The sequence below is a fragment of the Anopheles merus genome, chromosome 2L (genome assembly GCF_017562075.2).
Source record: "Anopheles merus strain MAF chromosome 2L, AmerM5.1, whole genome shotgun sequence".
Lineage (NCBI taxonomy): Eukaryota > Metazoa > Arthropoda > Insecta > Diptera > Culicidae > Anopheles > Anopheles merus.
In genome coordinates this window covers 19,928,531-19,944,416 of record NC_054083.1, presented here as the reverse complement: position 1 = coordinate 19,944,416, position 15,886 = coordinate 19,928,531, and the positions used below count along the sequence as shown (strand labels likewise).

The window sequence follows — 15,886 nt, the reverse complement described above, 5'->3', positions numbered from 1 at the left end:
TACATAAATTCGATTCAAAAAGACATTAATTTCACTGGCTCAGTTTAGCATATAACATATCATAGCATATTTAACATAATTCGGAGCTGTTTCCTGTTTTAAATAATATTTTTCGCAACACCATCTACTAACATGTTGTTGCCGTGGGCCTCACTGAGGCTAGGTTCAATTATTGCAACACTACGATGTAACAGACAAAACTTGGATACTAAAATTTACGCTTGAACAAAAAAAAAAAACAACCAAGCCTAAGTATTCACATTCACATATCCTCGAAAACAGCGATAGTTCAATCTTATACATACATTTCATTGCTCTGTAAAATGGTAGATACCTTTCGACTTCCTACATTAGATGGTGTTTTTGGAAATTTTTCGAATGCTGCATTATCGAGAGCATGAAACCTTCCGCTGACACTATTTCGATGCCGGGTAACCGTTCCCTGTACCGTGCCCAGGACGCAGCGTCGGCAGGATCGGAGATGACGAACGCTTTACCTCCAGCTACTGATGGTTGGTTGCAATGTTTCGATGCTTTTGCCCCGGCGCACGTAAGTATTACTGCAATTAAGAAAATGTAATTTGGGGTAAGATCTTTTACAGGGTCATTTACGATAAGCCAAATTATCGTTTCAAACGTGTGCCGTCCGTTTACACTTACGAAACAGTTCCGAGGGTGGTGGTTTTGTGCTGGCTGTAACAAACACGGTATAGTCTTCAAACAGCTTATGCTTCCGTGCCTTCAGCAGCGTATCGCGAAGACGAAATTTGTAGCGCATTTCCGTATCCGGATCGGAAAGTATGTGGTCCCATGGATTGATCTGCTCGTTCGCCTCGGAACGCTGCAACGCATCCAGGTATGACTGACCAACGATGGGGATGCCTTTGGCCACCGCGCACAAGAACTTGTACGTGCGAATGATTCGATCAGTCACCAGGATGGTTGCCAGCTCCGGTATGTCCACTAGTTTACCCCCTGCCAATAGAAACGGTATTATCAATATGGTTTCACACCCACAGACACACACACACACACACCACACACAATATCAATCCTTCCAGCTCATGCAGATGGAAAAAGCATAATAATGAAGGCAATCTTAATTATAAACTGATCACGAAAAGCAGCCCTTTCCCCATTTTAAAATGTGGCAAGCAATGTTAAATAATTTTGATGGCATTCTTGTAAGTGTAGGTAATAACAATGGAACAAAAGTTATAACTATCGATACAAGGACTAGTTTTAGATTAAATACCGATGGTTAGCTGAGAGATGAAGATTATCAAAATAACAACTATAATAAAAATGAGCGAGCAATAATATAAAATAACGTGCAAATGGGTATTCATGATTAAATAAAGAAAGTAAGCTACTGGAGTGCGCACTCCTGCGTGAGCTTTACATACCCGCACGGGCTATACACTTTCGATAGGGCTCGGGGCTCATTCTCGTGAATATTAGCCGCGGTCGGATGGATCGTCCCGCCACTGCTGAATCATCACTGGCCGTACTGCTAGTGACACTGACATTCCCCAACAGGCCATCACCACAACTTGCCCCACCCGACGTAACACCGTGTCCCACATCCAAATGAGCAGCGGTTTCCACTACCTTCTTCCTGGTGTCGCTCGCCGTACTTCGCAGACGGTCCCTTCTGCCCACCTCCGGTGCAACCGTGGAGGAGGAGGACGAGGAATGCTGATGATGGCCAGATTTCGGTCGCTTCGATTCACTTATTCTAGCGATCGGTTCTTCCCGCTCGGTAGATGTTTGGTCCTTGCGCTTGCGGGTGGTTCGGGTAGAGCGTGCATCAGTGGTAGCAGCTGCATCCTCCGCTTCCAACTGATAATCCACCGATTCTTCCAGCAGTTTCATTTTGTACGTTTTATGGCGAATGCGCGTCGAAACACGCACACGATCATCATCGGACGGTTTGGCACGTTCGGCAGACGCTCGAGTGTCCGACCTTTCGCCCAATTTTTCCGATTGGCGGGACTTTTTGTTGTCATCTTTGTGCTCCTTTTTGTCGGTAGTAGTAGTTCGTTTGGCTTTCTTGGCAATTTCGGAATCCTTTTCTTTTTCCTCTTCCCTACGTCGGCTAGATTTTTTTTCCTTCAGTTCTTTCTCTTTCTCCTTTCCAGAAGAAACCGGTCTTCGTTCCTGGCGATCGTTCTCCAAAATGGTCGACTGTATCTCCGATTTTTTGTGGCGGTATTGTTTTTCCTCTTTTCTGCCGGTTGTTCTTTTGGATTTGGTTTCCCCTTCAACACATTTGTCTTTTTCCATCTCTCTACGCCGGCTTGATGATGTTCTTTCCACAAATTCAGCATCTTTTCCCTTTACCTTCGCCTCTTTTTCTTCTTCCCTTTTGCCGGCCGTTCGGCTGGATTTCTTTTCCACCTCAGAAGACTTTGCCTTTTCCATTTCCCTACGTCGGCTCAATTTTCTTTCCGATGGTTCTGCATCATGCTCCTTCACCTGCACCTCGGTTCGCTGCTGCACACTGGTGAAAGCTGGTTTTTTATCCGAGCATTCGCCCAACGCCTTTGATTCGCTTGTTTCCGATTGATTATCGTCCGATCGGATTTGTAACTGTCGAGCGGTGCGCTCCTCCTCCTTTTTCAACACCCCATCCACCCGCACCTTTTCCAGCTCTTTCTCCAACACCACGCTGACGTTCGTTTTCTTGAACACATTTCGAACACTCTCGTCCTCGCTGCTGCTGCTGCTGCTGTCGTTAAAGTGGTACGCTGGCTTACTCTTGCCGGCGAGTGACGATGACGTCGCTATTCTATCCGACACGGAGCGAATACATTCCACCTTCGGTAGGTACACCCCTGGATGTTCCGGTGTGAGAAATTCGGACATCTCCACAGAGTGACGCTTGCGGTGCAGCTTTGCTTTGGGTGTCGCCGCCGTTTCCGTTCTTGACAGCGGTACTTTAAACTTACTCTTCACCGGTAGCTCCCTTGCGGCTGTTGCAACGTTGGCCGGTTTGCGGTTGAAAAGTGTACCGATCGGAATGGTCTCGGACAGGCCAAACTCGTCATCCGTTCCCGAAGAGTCATCAGTAGTGCGATCTGTATCGGCCGTGTGATTTTCCTTGTTTGACGTTGACGGCGATATTTCCAGAGCCTGCTGCTGCTGCTGTTGTATGCTCAGCTTTCCCCGCTGCTGCTGCACGGTGGTACTGTTGATTTGAGGATTAAATTGCGAGACTTCGCCCTCCGGCAGTGTGACGTTCTCTGGGAGTAGTTGCGTGTCAATATCGTACGCATTTTCGGCCGCTGCTTTCGGCATAGGTTGGGTACTCATGAAATATGGATTTTCATACGGTTTCGAGATTCGGCGAGATTTTTGTATGTCCTCCAGCTTCACAAATAACTTTTTCTTCTCCAACTTTTCTTTTTCCCCATAAGGCGAAATGCTCAAAGGTTCCGTGTCCAAATTGTACGGATTGCGTGATGCAGATGTTTTAACCATTCGGTCACAATCTCTATCCATTGCAGGAGTGTCCAGCATTGCTTTCGGTGGGCTTAGTGGCTGTGTTAGCAGATCATCGTCATCTATTTGAATGGCCGACGTTGACGATGGCATGCGATCAATTATATCAGAACGAAGCACTGGTTCTGGCGGCGTTTCAGGCTGTGTTGGCAGGTCTGCATAGTCAATGCCGGGAGTGGGACTTTTAGCTGCTGCATTCTTCGACTTGCCTGCCGGGGAATGCTTTGCAGTGCCGAAAAAGGTCAACAATTTGGCAGCCTTTTCTGCGAATCGGCGAGTGCCATACGATGAACAGTTCGAGTTAGAGGCGAACTCCGGTGGTGTTTCAGGCTGTGTTGGCATGTTGGCGTAGTCAATCTCGGGCGATTGCTTGCTTTTGCTGCGAGCAGTTAAACTCATTGACTTCACAATCGATGGTTTCCTTTCCAATATCAACGGTTGCGTCTGCAGATCGTACGGCTCCAATTCCCGTTTCTGCTCCTTTTGGTTTGATGTTCTATTGTGTGATCCAGCAGAACCAGACTTGACTGAAGGCAGTAGGTGTAGAGGCTGTGTCAACAGGTCATAAGCGTCCTCAACCCTGAACGGTTGCGTTTCCATTTCATAAATGTTTTCCACGCGCGAAACATTCGCCTCCTTCACCGATTCGGTCGATACATCGTTCGGCAGTTTGAAGCAACCCTCTTGGTTGAGCGAAATTTCTTCATTTTCTGGTTCGTCAAAGCCCAACTCCGGCGTTTCGGCTGAACGGGTGGCTTCAGGACCATCCTTGAACTGTATGTCCGGCGTGACGGAGGACCGAGTTTCCACCGTTTTCAGGGCATCGTCATCAAAATTTAGTTCCGGCGTAACGGATCTATCATCCACTTTGTCAGGTACGCTACTGGCAATGGGCATAGTCACCACCTTGTCACCGACGGATTTAGCTGCCTTTTCCGATTCTTTTTTGCTCTCATTCCACACCATAGCACTCATGTCCATCGTTGTGTTACGGTGCTCCTGGAACGATATGGAATCAACAGAACGCTCCGGCACTATGGAAGTTCTCGGCCCGACAACATCGTGCTTGTACGATTCATCGAAGTTTTGCATCAAGTTCTGGGACTCCTGAACGTACTTATTGTTGAACATCGCGTCATTGCTGTTGTCATCGTCATTGGCCGTCATTTGGAAATATTCCTCCTCGGCCGCAGTCCGCTCAACGGGCGCTTCCGTTGCAGATGGAAGGATCGGTTCAATGATCTCGGACATGCGGTCCAGCTCATCTTCCGGTTGTTGCGTTTCCGGAATGAAAAACGAATCATCGTCATCGTCCAGTTCGTTTGCTGGCGGACCACCACCACCAACAGCGGGAACGACCGTTTTATCCGGCACTTCGCATAATCTGCTTTCTTCTAGCTGTTGGGTCTCCGGTACCAGAAAACTACTCAGGCGATTCGTTCGCCCATCGTCGATCGATGAGGATGATGCGGGTCTGTGCACAGTAGCCTTCGTTTCAATAACCGTTGATGATGATGGTTTGCCGGAAGTGCCTAAGATGACAGCAGTGGGGGAAATTTTTCGACTGCCTTGAAGCGGTTGTGTTTCCTAAAAAGGGATTTTTACAAACACCTACGGTTAATAACACATATCGTGTTGGTACTAGTGATGGGCGTTTCGGAGCGCACCAACGGCTCCGGAGCCGGCTCCGGACTAACGGCTCCGGAGCCGGCTCCGACTTTTTCCCGGAGCCGGCTCCGCTCCGACGGCTCCGCTCCAACGTTGTGTAGCCGGCTCCGGCTTCGGAGCCGTATTGCCCATCACTAGTTGGTACTGCCCACCATATGTAACCTACCTCCAGACTGCAATCAATGATGTCCTCTTCATCTTCGCCATGTAGAAATGAAGCGTCATCATTTTTGCTATTCTCGCTTTCAACGCCAACAAGCACGCTGCCAAGTTGCAATTTATTTTGTGCGGTGATTTCGATCCAATTTACTGGTGCAATGGGTTTCTGATCAACAGTTACCCCGCGTTCCGAGCAAAGGTCCAGAATTTCCACTTTGTTTGAAGCTACATCGAAGCGAATGCTGGCATGCTTGGGGCAAATACTCTGCAAAACAACAATGGAAACAATATAAAAATATTAAAGGTGTTGAATAAATTTATTGAATTAAACTGAAATCAAATTATTACCACTTATAATGTTCAAACTATTCAACTCTATACAGCCAACAACCTGAATTCTTCGATAATTTTAACAAATTACTACCGTACCCATATAAACAGAGCACCAATCCGCTAGCGTACTTGAGGCGTTTGATTACGATCAAGTATAACAAATCATTACACATCAGCCGTTTGTTTGACAACCTATGCATAGTAAACAAATTGCTTCAACTGAAATGTGCAATGTAATGTGCAGTTTTTACTCATTCCTCAGTTGTAAAAGTGAAGCGCAAGCATTTAAAATAAAAATCCATGTACATTCTTTATTATGGAAGTTCCAATAGTATCATTTCGGTGGATTTGTTTGGTAATTCTATGTTTTTTCACTCCTTTTGTCGTTGGTCATGATAGTGCAATAGTAGTGAACATACAGAATGGACCGATAGCTGGCGAACGGCGTGGAGATTACTATGCATTTGAAGGTATTCCATACGCTAAACCTCCGCTGGGTAAGTTACGGTTCGCCGCCTCGGAGCTGAACGATGATCGGTGGACCGAACCACGGAGCACTACCCAGCCTGGATCAATCTGTCTACAATGGGCTCATTTCAATAAGACCAAAGATAAGTTAAAAGGTGCTGAAGATTGCCTGTTCCTAAACGTTTACACAACATCGATTGAGCCAACCGCCCGACTGCCCACGATCGCGTTCATACATGGAGGCGCATTTATGTTTGGAGCCGGAAGCAAAAGTAAACCAGACCATATCGTAAAACGACACATAGTTTTGGTCACCTTCAACTATCGCCTGGGGCCACTCGGATTTCTTAGCACCGAGGACGATGTCATTCCCGGGAACTTTGGATTCAAGGATCAGGTGATCGCTTTGCAGTGGATTAGAGAGAACATCGAATCGTTCGGCGGTGATCCCGAAACGGTTACCATAATTGGATATTCGGCTGGATCTGCCAGCGTACATCTCCATTACCTGTCTCCACTTTCGAGAGGATTATTTACATCCGGCATTGGGCACAGTGGATCTGCGCTTAACCCTTGGACAATGGCAGAAAAATCAACGGAAAAAGCAAAACAAATTGGCAGTGCACTTGGCTGTCCCATAAGAACATCACAAACGCTTCTGGAGTGTCTACGAAAGGTTCCGGCAGAGGATATCGTACGACAAGTGTCTCAGTTTCTTGACTACCTCTACAATCCCTTCTCGCCGTTCGGTGCTGTCGTTGAGAGGGAAGGATTGCTTAATCCGCACCCTTTTTTAAAAGAAACCCCTCGATCATTAATGAGCAGCGGAAATGTGGCCAAAGCACCGCTCATTCTATCGGTTACTCAAGCAGAAGGTCTTTACCCAGGAGCAGAGTTCATCAGCGACCATAAATACATACAGGAAATAGATACCAGATGGAATGAGCTTATGCCAAGCATTCTGGACTATAAAACGGCAGTAGGCGATCTGAAGACACGTGATCATCTATCTGAAACGATTCGCAATCGTTACTTCCAAGACGACGATCGTTTATCGTTGAGTAATTTCAATGTACTGATACAAGTAAGTCCTCATGTACTATACTACAGTGAAATGTAGAGAAGAGATAACGCAAGGAAGAGGATAAACATGTTTGCTTATCGACGTTCTTCGATTGTTAACTTTAAACTAAAAGGATCATTTTCCTTCATAATTGCTATTTGCTGAAATAGAATATATTTAATCCACTGAAATATCCCTAATTGAACTAAAAGGAATTTAAGACAAAATTGAGCTCATTTATTTAACTTTTTTTTAGAAGTTAAAACAATTTTGGTATGTAAATGTGTTATAAACTTGTCAGGATATATCATGTTTACTTAATAATAATATCAAAGAAATGAAGCCTGTACAACGACGTTTTCTTTCTCGATCATATACACTTAACGGAATTGATGGAAATAGCACCTATACAATTCTCGCTTACAGACATGTCAAAACTCTCGCTGAATCAACTCTTTTCTACATATTGGGAACATCTCATTTATGTTCTACATTATCGAGTTTTCTCTATTCTTAGAAGAATATATCTTATCAGGAAAAAATCCATATGAAGATTTTATAAAAAATGTGTTTTTTTCTTATTCTTCACAAACAGATCATATCTAATCGACTCTATTTCGCCGGCGTTACGGAATCGATCAAACTAATGCAGCCCCACACCAAGGTGTATGTCTATGTGGATTATTTCAAAATCAAATACGGTATCGGTGAGAAGTTATCAAAAGGCGCAGTTACGACACACCTTGGAGTGTCCCATGGTGAGGATGTCGATCTGGTATTTCATAGCATTGCTCGAGAGCATTTACCATACACCAAAGAAGAGAGGATAGTGATCAATCGGTTCGTAGCCATGTACAAACAGTTCGCCAAAGGAGCTGCTCCTCGATTTGGGACCCATACACTCCCTCTGCAGGATGATCGCGATAAGATTTCGTACTTGAAGCTGAATTATCCACAAAGTGTAGTGATTCGTGCCAGGGGATTAAATGATGAAGAGTTTTGGAACAGTCTCGATTTTAACGATGCACCGTATGAAAGGATTTGCAATTCAAATCCAGGAATAGAAGAATGATATACGTGTTGCTGTGTTAAGAACACTTCTAGGCATAACAGTGACTTAGTGTAGTATTAAGATAACGTGATAATGCAATAACAAACATAAATATTGAAAGATCGAAAATATGATCAATACCACAAAAAAAGTCTTTCGTCTCATCATTTTTAACTATGCACCGCGTTGCATATGCATTTCAGCATTACTTGTTAGCAATAAACGATTTTTCTCATCCCTGCTACTCACAGCCGATCTTTGTGCTTGGTACAACCTCACACCAAATCACTTATCATGTTCGTACATCAACGGTCGGTTGTACTCTTATTCACACAGTTTTCCATGCCCATAGTCAATGGTTGCGATAAGAGAACGCAATCATCATGCTGCTGCTCTCCCTTCCGCGTCCAATCGTATTTATATTCAGAGCCTATAAGGTGAGCCGTTAGCTAACTTAGCCGCTAACGGCTAGCGCATGAGATAGTCGCTCGGCAGCTATTGACGAGTAAATAGCTGCAACACATAGAAAACGAACTCTACACCCAGCGCTAAGTAGCGCCAACTTTCTCCATTACCAATGGGGACGAGCAGATTATTTGCTGCATTGTGTTTGGCTATCGTCTCCATTACTATCGATGCAAGTACCACCGCTACGATAGTGCACCTCAAGAATGGACCGATAGCTGGTAAACGGCGTGGAGATTACTTTGCATTCGAAGGCATTCCATACGCTAAGCCTCCGCTGGGTAAGTTACGGTTCGCCGCCTCGGAGCTGAACGATGATCGATGGACCGAACCACGAAACGCTACCGCGCGAGGACCGGTTTGCCTGCAGTGGAATCATCTCAATCCGGGCGAAAATAAGCTGGAAGGAACAGAGGATTGCCTGTTCTTGAACGTGTACACCAGATCGAATGACCCAACGGCCCGACTGCCCACGATCGCGTTCATACACGGTGGGGCTTTAATGTTCGGTACGGGCAATTTTTACGAACCGGATCACATCATGCGTCGGCATATGATTTTGGTCACTTTCAACTACCGTCTGGGGCCGCTCGGGTTTCTTAGCACCGAGGACGATGTCATTCCCGGGAACTTTGGACTCAAGGATCAGGTGATTGCTTTGCAATGGATTAGAGAGAACATTGAATCGTTCGGTGGTGATCCCGAAACGGTTACCATAGTTGGATATTCGGCTGGATCTGCCAGCGTACATCTCCATTACCTGTCTCCACTTTCGCGAGGATTGTTCACATCAGGCATTGGACATAGCGGATCCGCCCTTAGCCCTTGGGTAATGATGGAGCGATCAGTAGAGAAAGCCATTAGAATTGGTGCAGTGCTTGGTTGTCCCACTCGAAAAACTCAAGCTCTACTGGACTGTCTGAGGAAACAGCCGGCAGAGGACATCGTACGACAAGTGCCCCAGTTTCTTGACTACCTCTACAATCCCTTCTCGCCGTTTGGTGCTGTTGTGGAGAAGGAAGGACCACTTAATCCTCACCCCTTCCTGCAGGAAACGCCTCGATCTTTAATGAGCAGCGGAAACATTGCCAAAGTGCCGCTCATTCTATCAGTTACCGAAGCAGAAGGCCTATACCCAGGCGCAGAGTTTATTAGCGATCCCAAATATCTCCAAGAGATTGATTCCCGATGGGACGAGCTAGTGCCAAGCATTCTCGATTACAAAACGTCAGTACCTGACCCCAAAGCACGTGATCGTCTATCGGAAGCGATTCGAAAGCATTACTTTGGCCACAACGAACGATTGTCGTTAGAAAATTTCAAGACACTGGTACGAGTAAGTAGCACAAAAAAGTTACCTCAATTCTTTTAAAATTATCTACAATTAATATCCGTCCAATTGCAGATAATTTCCAATCGGCTCTACTTCGCCGGTGTTACAGAGTCAGCAAAGCTCATGCATCCCTTCACTAATGTGTACGTGTATTACGATCTGTACAAAAGCAAATTTGGCGTTGGGGAGGCTTTATCACATCGGGACGAACCGGGTCTGCTGGGCGTTGCACATGGCGATGATGTGTTGCTAATATTCCCCAGCGTCTTAAGAGAGGAGATACCATTCACTGAAGAGGAGATGCTGGTGGTTGATCGATTCGTCACCATGTACGAACACTTTGCCAAAGGCGATCAACCACGGTTTGGAGCGTACGAATTGCCGTTGCAAGATTCGACCAATAAGCTGGTGTTTTTGGAGCTTAACTATCCGCAAAGTAAAACCGTGCGTGCCGAGGGCGTAAGTGATGAGCCGTACTGGGGAACGCTTGATTTTAACGACGGTCCTTATGCATCACCGGCCCCCACACATACAGAGCTGTAGAGATTACTCATAAGCCATCGTTCTCTGCGTTCAGTGTAAAATGCTCCAGAATAAAATGTAATAAAAGTTTATGGACAAACAACAATTAGACGATGAATAGAGGGAGCGTCAGAATTAGAGAAAAGTGGGACGTTATCCTCTACGTACCGTTGACTTGAAACCTTATGGCCTTTAATACCTGTTACCCACAACCAGGGTTATTTTAGCTTAATCTACCGGCAAATATAACTCGCACATATACCGATACGAACAGCATCAGCGAATCCGGACTCACACGAACACTCCCAGATAAGATTAAAGCAATGTAGCGCTCCTACCTGCTGCACGCACATCGTGTGTACTTAACAAATGACCAAAAGTAGAATGCAGGCACAAAAAGGAATGGACCGGCTACCTGAACGTCCAGTTCATATGTCGGCATCGAGCTACACGTTAGCACACCGTGGCATCATTACTGTTATTGCACAGCCAGAGCACAGCTTGATAAGATTACCCTGGTACATCCAACACATACACATCCAACATCAACGGAGCGGATGATGATGGTCCAGCATCGGAAATTCAACAGCTGGCAATTAGCATTGGCTGTGACTTTGTTTTGCAGCAGAACGTTAGCCGCTGCCACCGAACAACCGCCAGTAGTGCACACCGAAAATGGCCCAATCGTTGGTGAGAAACGGGGAGATTATTATGCGTTCGAGGGCATTCCTTACGCGAAACCTCCCACCGGTGAACGACGCTTTGCTGCGCCCGAGCTAAACGATGAAAGGTGGAGCGAGCCCCGAAACGCAACCACCATTGGTCCGTACTGCCTGCAATGGAGCCATACCATCCCCGGAAAGGATAAGCTGTTCGGTGCGGAAGACTGTCTATACATGAACATTTACACTACCTCGCTGGACGGGGGTCAGCGACAAACCGGTTTGTCGACGCTGTTTTACATCCACGGCGGTGCGTTCATGTTCGGCGGTGGTGGACTGTTCTCGCCCAACCATGTGCTGCGCAAGCCCAAGATCATGGTCACGTTCAACTACCGTCTCGGTCCGCTCGGTTTTCTCAGCACCGAGGACGACATCGTGCCGGGTAATTTCGGGCTCAAGGACCAGGTAGCAGCCCTCCAATGGGTACGAAAAAACATCCACCACTTTGGGGGCGACCCGGAACGGATCACGCTGGTTGGGTTTTCGGCCGGCGGTGCTAGCGTTCACCTTCACTACCTGTCGCCAATGTCGCGGGGCCTGTTCCAGAACGGGATTGCCCACAGCGGTACCGCCCTTAATCCCTGGGTGATGGCCGAGGATTCGGCCCGTAAGGCGAAGCAAATTGCGCGTAGTGTTGGTTGCCCGGAGGACCGGCTGTCGAGCAGCCAGGCCATGGTGGAGTGTTTGCGCGACCGGCCCGCGGAGGATATTGTGCGGCAGGTGCCGTTTCTGCTCGATTACCTGTACAATCCGTTCTCACCGCTCGGTGTGGTCGTGGAGAAGCAGAGCAAAGTGAACCGGCGACCGTTTCTGGCGGACCATCCGGCAGTTTTGTCGCGCAAGGGAAAGCTCACCAAAGTGCCACTGATACTGTCCGTTACGCAGGGGGAAGGTTTGTACCCCGGGGCGGAGTTTGTAAGCAACCTGGACTATCTTGCGGACATTGATGCGCGCTGGCACGATCTGCTACCAAGCATTTTGGACTACAAAAGTGCTGTGCCGGATGATAAGAGGCGCGCCGAGCTATCGAACGCGATCAGCGAACACTACTTCGGGAACGATCGTAAACTATCGATTGATAATTTCCGGGACTTTGTGTCGGTAAGATCTTAACAACCAAGCAAGCGAAAAACGGATAAAACCATTTCCTTTTCCATATTCTTGCAGATCCTTTCGAACCGTTTATTTTTTGCCGGCGTCACAAAAACGGCAAAACTTCTTCAGCCTCACATCCCCGTCTACTTCTACTATTTCAACTACAAAACGGTGTACGGCATCGGGGAGCTGATGTCAGGCACGGAGGACGTAAACTATGGCGTGGCGCACGGTGAAGACGTGTTGCTTAGCTTTCCCACCCGGATGCGCGACAATCATCCTCTGACCAAAGGCGAGCTGCGTGTGGTTGCTAGCTTCGTCAACCTTACGACACATTCTCCCAGGGACAGGAGCCCAAGTATGGCAACTATCTGCTTCCGGTGCAGAACATTACCGGCCAGCTACGGTACATGGAGGTGAAGGATGCAGCGTGTGACGGCTGCGCCACTGCCAAGACCAGGTACGGTGTAAGCGACGAACAATTCTGGGACACGCTGGACTTTAACGATGAACCGCCGAGGAAAGTGGTGCAGCGTCCGGCCCACACGGAGCTGTGAACACACCAGCATCATCACCCTGCCTTAAGAAAATGGCCATGACCAATCGCTCTCGCATTAGAAGATAACGCCCAAACGCGGTGCCACGGCGTGGCTTAAAGAGACAGCTAAATAAAGAGGATTGTCTTATCAAGCAAAAACACAAATACACACACACCATTGCAGCACATGACGCGTGTGCTAGTTGTGATAATTTTCCATACCCTATTTAGACCCCAGATTTCTTGACCGCACATCAATTCTAACTGCAACCGAAGCTCTGCGATCATTGAGTGTCCGGCAAACGATCATGTGGCGCGTGTCATACTGTGCGGTAGTACTAACCCTACTTTTCACCGTTCTCGGGCTCGCGTCCGCTTTTGTGGACGTGAAAGTGACGATTAGAAATGGCCCCATCATAGGCCAGCACCGGGGGGCACACTACGCATTCGAAGGCATACCGTACGCGAAAGCACCAATCGGAAACAGACGGTTCGCTCCCTCCGAGCTGATCGACGAACGGTGGAATGAGCCGCGCAACACGTCCCAGGTGGGGCCAATCTGTCTGCAGTGGTCCCACCTCAAGCCGGGCGACGACAAACTGGACGGTGCCGAGGACTGCCTCTTTCTGAATGTGTACACGCCGAACCTTTCGCCGGACGTGCCGATGCCGACGATCGTCCATCTGCACGGAGGCGCCTTTATGTACGGTGGCGGTGGATATTTTCAGCCGGACTTTCTACTCACGCGGCCACTCATACTAGTCACAGTGAACTATCGGCTCGGACCGCTCGGCTTCCTCAGCACGGAGGACGACGTGATCGCGGGCAACTACGGGCTCAAAGATCAGGTGACCGCTCTGCAGTGGGTGCAGAAAAACATCAAATACTTTGGTGGTGATGCGTCGCACGTTACGCTGTCGGGCTTTTCGGCCGGTTCGGCCAGTGTCCATTTGCACTACCTGTCTCCACTGTCACGCGGGCTGTTCCAACGTGCCGTCGGTCACAGCGGGTCCGCCCTGAATCCGTGGGTTATGGTTGAACGGGCGGCGGAAAAAGCGAAACTTATCGCGACCGGTGCTGGCTGTCCCGTGGATGCGAGCAGCACCAGTAAGGAGCTGCTGCAATGCTTGCGCCAGCTGCCGGCAGAGGTGATAGTGCGCCAGGTGCCGAAATTGCAAGACTTCCTGTACAATCCCTACTCGCCGCTGGGCGTTGTGGTGGAGCAGCGCGGCAAATACAATCCCGTACCTTTCCTTTCGGAACATCCGCGCGATCTGACACGCACGGGAAGGGTGGCAAAGGTTCCGCTGCTTCTTTCGGTCACCGAGGCGGAGGGTCTGTATCCGGCGGCGGAGTTTTTAAGCAACGCAAGCTACCTACGCCACATCAACGATCACTGGAACGAGGTGCTGCCAAGCATCCTGGACTACAAGTACGCGGTCCGTGATGGGCAACTCCGGGACGCACTGTCCCAGGTGATCAGGGAACGCTATCTGGGAGCGAACGAGCTGAACGAACGAGTGTTTCCTCAATTTGTGAGAGTAAGTTGCACAAAGCACAGACTGGAAGAGAGCATTAGAATTAATCCCCTCGGCTTCCTTTACAGCTCGTGTCAAATCGGCTGTTCTTCGCTGGCGTCACGGAAATGGCAAAAATGATGCAACCACACGTTCCCGTCTACTTCTACCTCGACCAATACAAAGCAACGTACGGTCTGTCGGAAGCGCTTGCCGGATCGGACCAGTATGTAGGGGTGCCGCACGGCGAGGACATTTTGCTAATCTTCCCCAGCAGCCTGCGCGACGGCCATCCCTATACGGCGCAAGAGCTCAGCATGGCCTCTAAGTTTATCGATCTGTACGAATCGTTTGCTTACGGACAGCAACCGCGATTCGGCGAACTGTTGCTACCAGCACAGGAAGACCCGACCCGGCTAAGCTATCTGCAAGTGGACCACCCTAACAGCACCATCGTTACGGCCGACTTCATTAGCGACGAACCGTTCTGGGGCATTCTGGATTTTAATGACCGCACCACTATGCATTGAATCCCCTCTCATGGTCACAATGGCTAAAACATAATAAACAGAAAACAAGTTGCTTACCCCATCTTGCAGCAGAATTGTGTTGTAGCGTGCATTTTTTTCCGAACCAATCACGGTGATTCCCGGGCGGATGGGATGCTTCGTCCCTCGGATATTTAAATGCATCTAGAAGAGAGAAAAAAACGGTCGTAAACGAAGTGGATTGCAGCAAGGTTGCAGATGATTGTGAAACGGAAGTGGATGCGGGTACGGGACGAAACCGGTGGATTACTTACATTGGACACGGAAAGCACGACTCACTGGAAACACTTAAACACTGAACAGTACAAGTGAAATAAATAATTTTTAACGCAACAATCACGGCAGCCCATGGATAACAACACACGCACTGCTGGATTGTTTTGCGTCGCTTGGATATTTTGACGTTTCCGTTCCCGCTGTTTTCGTTTGCGAACGTCAAGCAACGATTTACAGTGACCTACAATCCAGCAGCCGATCTGTGTGTGGAGAAATAATGTTGATTGAACCAGAAGAAATCTTCATGAAAAGGCACGCAGCATACAATCAGTACAAAAATTTGTATATTTATTTCACTGAAATGTATGTATATGTACATAAGAATCGAGAGCATTCTAGCAAGGTGGTAAATTGCACGGAAAATTTATTTCTATTGGTCTGAAAAAAAAGTCAAGACATTGACATTGAAAAGTTTGTGATTTATTTTAAATTTCTAGAAAAAAATAGAATGCACCAAGGGTAAAATCTTTCTTAATCTAAAAGAAAGAATTTAAACAAATATTGATAAAGATTTTTCCCGTTTAAAATCTGTTTCAGCCGTTCTGTTCCTCAAATTCCAATTTCACTCCTTAATTTATTCATTCTTATATTACATTCGTTTTCGTAGTTCTTGTGCAGTTTTTT

At 47.5% G+C, this 15,886-nt stretch overlaps 4 protein-coding genes and 1 pseudogene across 5 annotated transcripts; 4 read left to right on the top strand and 1 right to left on the bottom strand.

The window, feature by feature from the left end:
* Positions 1-8: 8 nt before the first annotated feature.
* LOC121592644 (mediator of DNA damage checkpoint protein 1-like) lies at positions 9-15,375 on the bottom strand. 2 transcript variants are annotated; one of them, XM_041914279.1, is made up of 6 exons: positions 15,241-15,375; positions 15,026-15,130; positions 5,339-5,596; positions 1,407-5,091; positions 661-975; positions 9-560 (listed from the first exon to the last, which is right to left on the bottom strand). In XM_041914279.1, exons 2-6 carry the CDS (start codon positions 15,128-15,130, stop codon positions 346-348), a joined length of 4,578 nt encoding a protein of 1,525 aa, XP_041770213.1. In that variant the 5' UTR covers positions 15,241-15,375; the 3' UTR covers positions 9-345. The 2 variants fall into 2 exon arrangements, with proteins under 2 accessions (XP_041770213.1, XP_041770214.1); XM_041914280.1 differs by lacking the exon at positions 9-560 and having other exon boundaries at positions 875-975; positions 1,612-5,091.
* LOC121592648 (venom carboxylesterase-6-like) lies at positions 5,945-8,451 on the top strand. The gene is made up of 2 exons (XM_041914284.1): positions 5,945-7,216; positions 7,791-8,451. The coding sequence occupies exons 1-2, from the start codon at positions 5,981-5,983 to the stop codon at positions 8,265-8,267; spliced, it is 1,713 nt and encodes a 570-aa protein (XP_041770218.1). The 5' UTR covers positions 5,945-5,980; the 3' UTR covers positions 8,268-8,451.
* On the top strand, positions 8,720-10,669 carry LOC121592649 (venom carboxylesterase-6-like). Its single transcript, XM_041914285.1, has 2 exons — positions 8,720-10,047; positions 10,117-10,669. Exons 1-2 carry the CDS (start codon positions 8,824-8,826, stop codon positions 10,585-10,587), a joined length of 1,695 nt encoding a protein of 564 aa, XP_041770219.1. The 5' UTR covers positions 8,720-8,823; the 3' UTR covers positions 10,588-10,669.
* Positions 10,861-13,086, top strand: LOC121592647 (annotated as a pseudogene).
* Positions 13,183-15,029, top strand: LOC121592650 (venom carboxylesterase-6-like). Its single transcript, XM_041914286.1, has 2 exons — positions 13,183-14,462; positions 14,528-15,029. The coding sequence occupies exons 1-2, from the start codon at positions 13,230-13,232 to the stop codon at positions 14,966-14,968; spliced, it is 1,674 nt and encodes a 557-aa protein (XP_041770220.1). The 5' UTR covers positions 13,183-13,229; the 3' UTR covers positions 14,969-15,029.
* Positions 15,376-15,886: the final 511 nt, after the last annotated feature.